This window comes from Malurus melanocephalus, unplaced genomic scaffold (assembly GCF_030028575.1).
Source record: "Malurus melanocephalus ecotype Western Australia unplaced genomic scaffold, MMel_1.1 scaffold_97, whole genome shotgun sequence".
Classification (NCBI taxonomy): domain Eukaryota; kingdom Metazoa; phylum Chordata; class Aves; order Passeriformes; family Maluridae; genus Malurus; species Malurus melanocephalus.
In genome coordinates, this window is record NW_026623329.1 from 1,527,085 (window position 1) to 1,530,316 (window position 3,232).

Below are 3,232 nucleotides of genomic sequence, written 5' to 3' on the forward strand. Positions count from 1 at the left end.
ACAGTAATACTAGGTCTGCTAGGAGATATTTTAAAGAGCAGGAATCATTATCCTGACATGCCAGCCAGGACAAGCTGATAAAATGTGAAGAAAATCTGAGAATTCAGGCTGGGCTGCATCTCTCTGATCAGTCTTAATCTGTTTATGGTTCAGTTGGTTAAAAGCAAGAAAAAARGGKWRGGRRGRRRRRMYKWWAAAAAAGCAAAATAAGAGTAACTGGGACTTTGTAATGCTAGAAAAAGAAAAAGAAGGAAATCTCTCTGCAAAGRGAATGATGGAAAAGCCGTGTGAAATTATAATTGTGCAGTCTTTGGAGCTCTKATTGGGGCATTTTGAGAATGCTGCTTGAAGGTAAATGACCCATTAGCATCCTCTGCTGACCAAACACGGGCTCTGACGTTTTGGAAGGGGACAAGGACATCCAAGTGCCTTTGAAAGTCTGCAGTCTGAAGCAGAGATTTCCTGGTTTGATTTGGAATTAATGAAGGTTAAAATTAAAGGGGAAGCAGTAGTAAGTCTGCTGTCTCATGGGCTGAGCTCTCAAGATGTATTGTAGTTACTCTCATGAAATTAAAGTCAGGTGAGGATCACTTATGAAGAAACATCCCTTTGTGGATGAAAAAAAAAAAGTTAAAGAGAATCACAGAATCATAGAATGTTTTAGGTTAAAATGGACCTTAAAGGTCATCTTATTCCACCCCCTGCCATGGGCAAGGACACCTCCCACTATCCCAGGATGCTCCAAGCTCCGTCCAGCCTGGCCTTGGACACTTCCAGGGAATGGGGCAGCCACAGCTTCTCTGGGAAACCTGTGCCAGAGCTTTCTCAACTGCACAATATTTTCTGTGAACTTTTTTCTACCTATATTCTTACCCAAAAGTCACAGTGAACTGATGGAAAAACATAAACAAATCTGTGCCCCAAAGCAGGTGTTTGGGGAGGGGAACAGCATCCCCTCACACAATCCTTCCTAGGATGCCTGACAAGAAGATCCTTCTTCACACATGCACATGGAATGATATATTTGAAACTTTTTTTTTTCTCCCAAACTAAAGAAAACATGTCTGTTTGAGTGATTGAAAAGCTCATGGACAGCCAAGATGAGTCACTGATTATCTGCTAGGGAGGCAGGACAATGTAACATTTGAATGTGAAAAAAAGTAATAATCTGGAAACCCATGTTTGATAAAAAAAAAAAAAAAACAGTTTTATTGCTGGTTGGTTCTGGAAAAGAGGACAGGTCATGCATCACTGTTCCCTGCTGGAAGGRTTTCTCCAACTTGTTAGGGCATGGAGAGGGAACGAAGGACAGGATTTGGAGCATCAGTGGAAGAGATGAGTCTCCTGGCTTTTGGGGTAAAAGAGACCAAAACATCTATAAAACAGAACTAAAAATGCAGTGCAGAGTGATATAAACCAGTTAGAGAAGTATCCAGGGCAGACTGGGAGCCCTGATTGCAGCCCTTAGGGGAAGAAAAGAAGGAAAGGTGGATAACAGCAGTAATATTACCATAATCTCTCCTGTGAGAGTGTTGTTTCACTTATAAGGAAGGTAATGGATTCTGGAATAAAACAACCGGTTTGTCACACCAGGATGATGTTATCCAGTCTGGTGGCTGGAGGACTGGTTGATCTGGTCTCAAGGAAACTGTCCAAGTTAAGGATTTCACTGAAGTTGCTTTTTTTTGTGTGTGTATTGGATAAAAGGGCTACTCACACTCTGGGATCATGCAAACACCCTTCTTTAAATCCATCTAAAAAGGAGGAAGATGAATCAAATTGTCTGCAAAGATTTTAAATAAGAATAAATATTGTTATGTCCATGGAGGTTACTGGGAAGGCCAGTGGGTTGAGGTAGAAATACATCAAAATTAAAACTCTGTGGAATYCCTTTTAGGGAATCTGAAAGTGAATGAGATTGGTGTGGTTAAATACTGGAAACATATTTGCCTGCCCTGGGAACAGCCCATGGTAGTGCTTGTTTCTATTTTATTGCACAGCAGAGTGGAGAGAGATCTCTTTCTCKTACAGGGGATGGATTTCTCCTGGCAGCCAAAGGCAGATCTGATGCCCTCAGATCAAAACCAAATGGAGAGACTTTATCCAAGTCCAGCCCTCCAAGCAGAGCCTGGAAATATCAAGTGACACAATGATTTAAGCAGGAAGAAAGTAGTGTAGAAAAGGGGATTGTATTGAGAGACATGGTCACTGAAAAGGAGGAATCTGGACTGTCCAGAAGGATAARTCAGTCCAAAAATCAGACAAATTCTCTATTTTGCTTCAACTTGTTCCAAAGTGTTCTTCCAGTGGAAAAATAGCAACATTTCTTTGTGGATTTAATCTCCATGAATTTATTTCTTTGTCTTTCCCCTCTCAGCTACGAGCCAGGAAGATGAAGTGCTGCCTTCTGTCCATCGCTTTGGCCGTCCTGCTGCTCATCGTCATCATCATCGCCGTCTCCGTCAAGCGCTGACCTGGCCGAGGTTTGCACAGGTAAAACCCTTGAACCAGGTCTTTTATCATACCAAATCATATCATATTATCATAGAGGTGCAGAAGGAGTGTTAAAAATCCCAGGCTGGAGCAGGATCAGGGGCAATCCAACAGTTCAGAGGTGTTCCAAAATGCTTTCACCTTCTGAGATGTTCCAGAGACCCTCCTGAGGAGAAGGAAAATGACAAACAACTGGAGATTTCAGGAATCTCTAAGTGCCCAAAAGCTGATTACGGTGAGAAAAAAAGTATGTTCTGCAGATTCAGGTCTACTAAAGGCCTAGTAAAATATTTTCCTTCAAAGGGTATTGGAGCTCAGAAATATTCTCAATGGATCCTTAAAATTAAGCCAAGGTGATATTCCAACTAAACATCGTATGACCCTTTCCTCTGCGGTTTGWGTGGTGTTTGAGTTTACATGAATCTCATAGAAATGCTAATTAATGGATCCTAATTATTAGGGTTAGGAATTAGGGCTGCMGAAGGAATGTTAAAGACTCCAGGATGGAGCAGGGTCAGGGCCGATTCAACAGCTCAGAGGWGTTCCAAAGTAGTTTCACCTTCTGRGATGTTCAAGAGAGCCCCCTSAGGAGGAGGAAGACAAATAAYTGGAGATTTCAGCAGGGATGAAAAACAAAAATGGATTTTTGGTGATCTTTGCTCTGCATCTACACTTAGAAGGAATACTTGTCTCTAGTAGAATTTGGCAGTGACTTTAGGAATATAGGTGAGCTATCAAA

General features: G+C 41.6%; 1 protein-coding gene across 5 annotated transcripts in view; it reads left to right on the plus strand.

The window, feature by feature from the left end:
• TSNARE1 (t-SNARE domain containing 1) overlaps positions 1–2,509 on the plus strand; it is a 391,207-nt gene extending 388,698 nt beyond the window's left edge. For all 5 annotated transcript variants that reach the window (XM_057368790.1, XM_057368789.1, XM_057368787.1 and 2 more), the window contains one exon: positions 2,378–2,509. In XM_057368790.1, the coding sequence (XP_057224773.1) occupies positions 2,378–2,473 (96 nt within the window). In that variant the 3' untranslated portion in view covers positions 2,474–2,509. The remainder of the gene's footprint in view (positions 1–2,377) is intronic.
• The last annotated feature ends 723 nt before the right edge of the window (positions 2,510–3,232 follow it).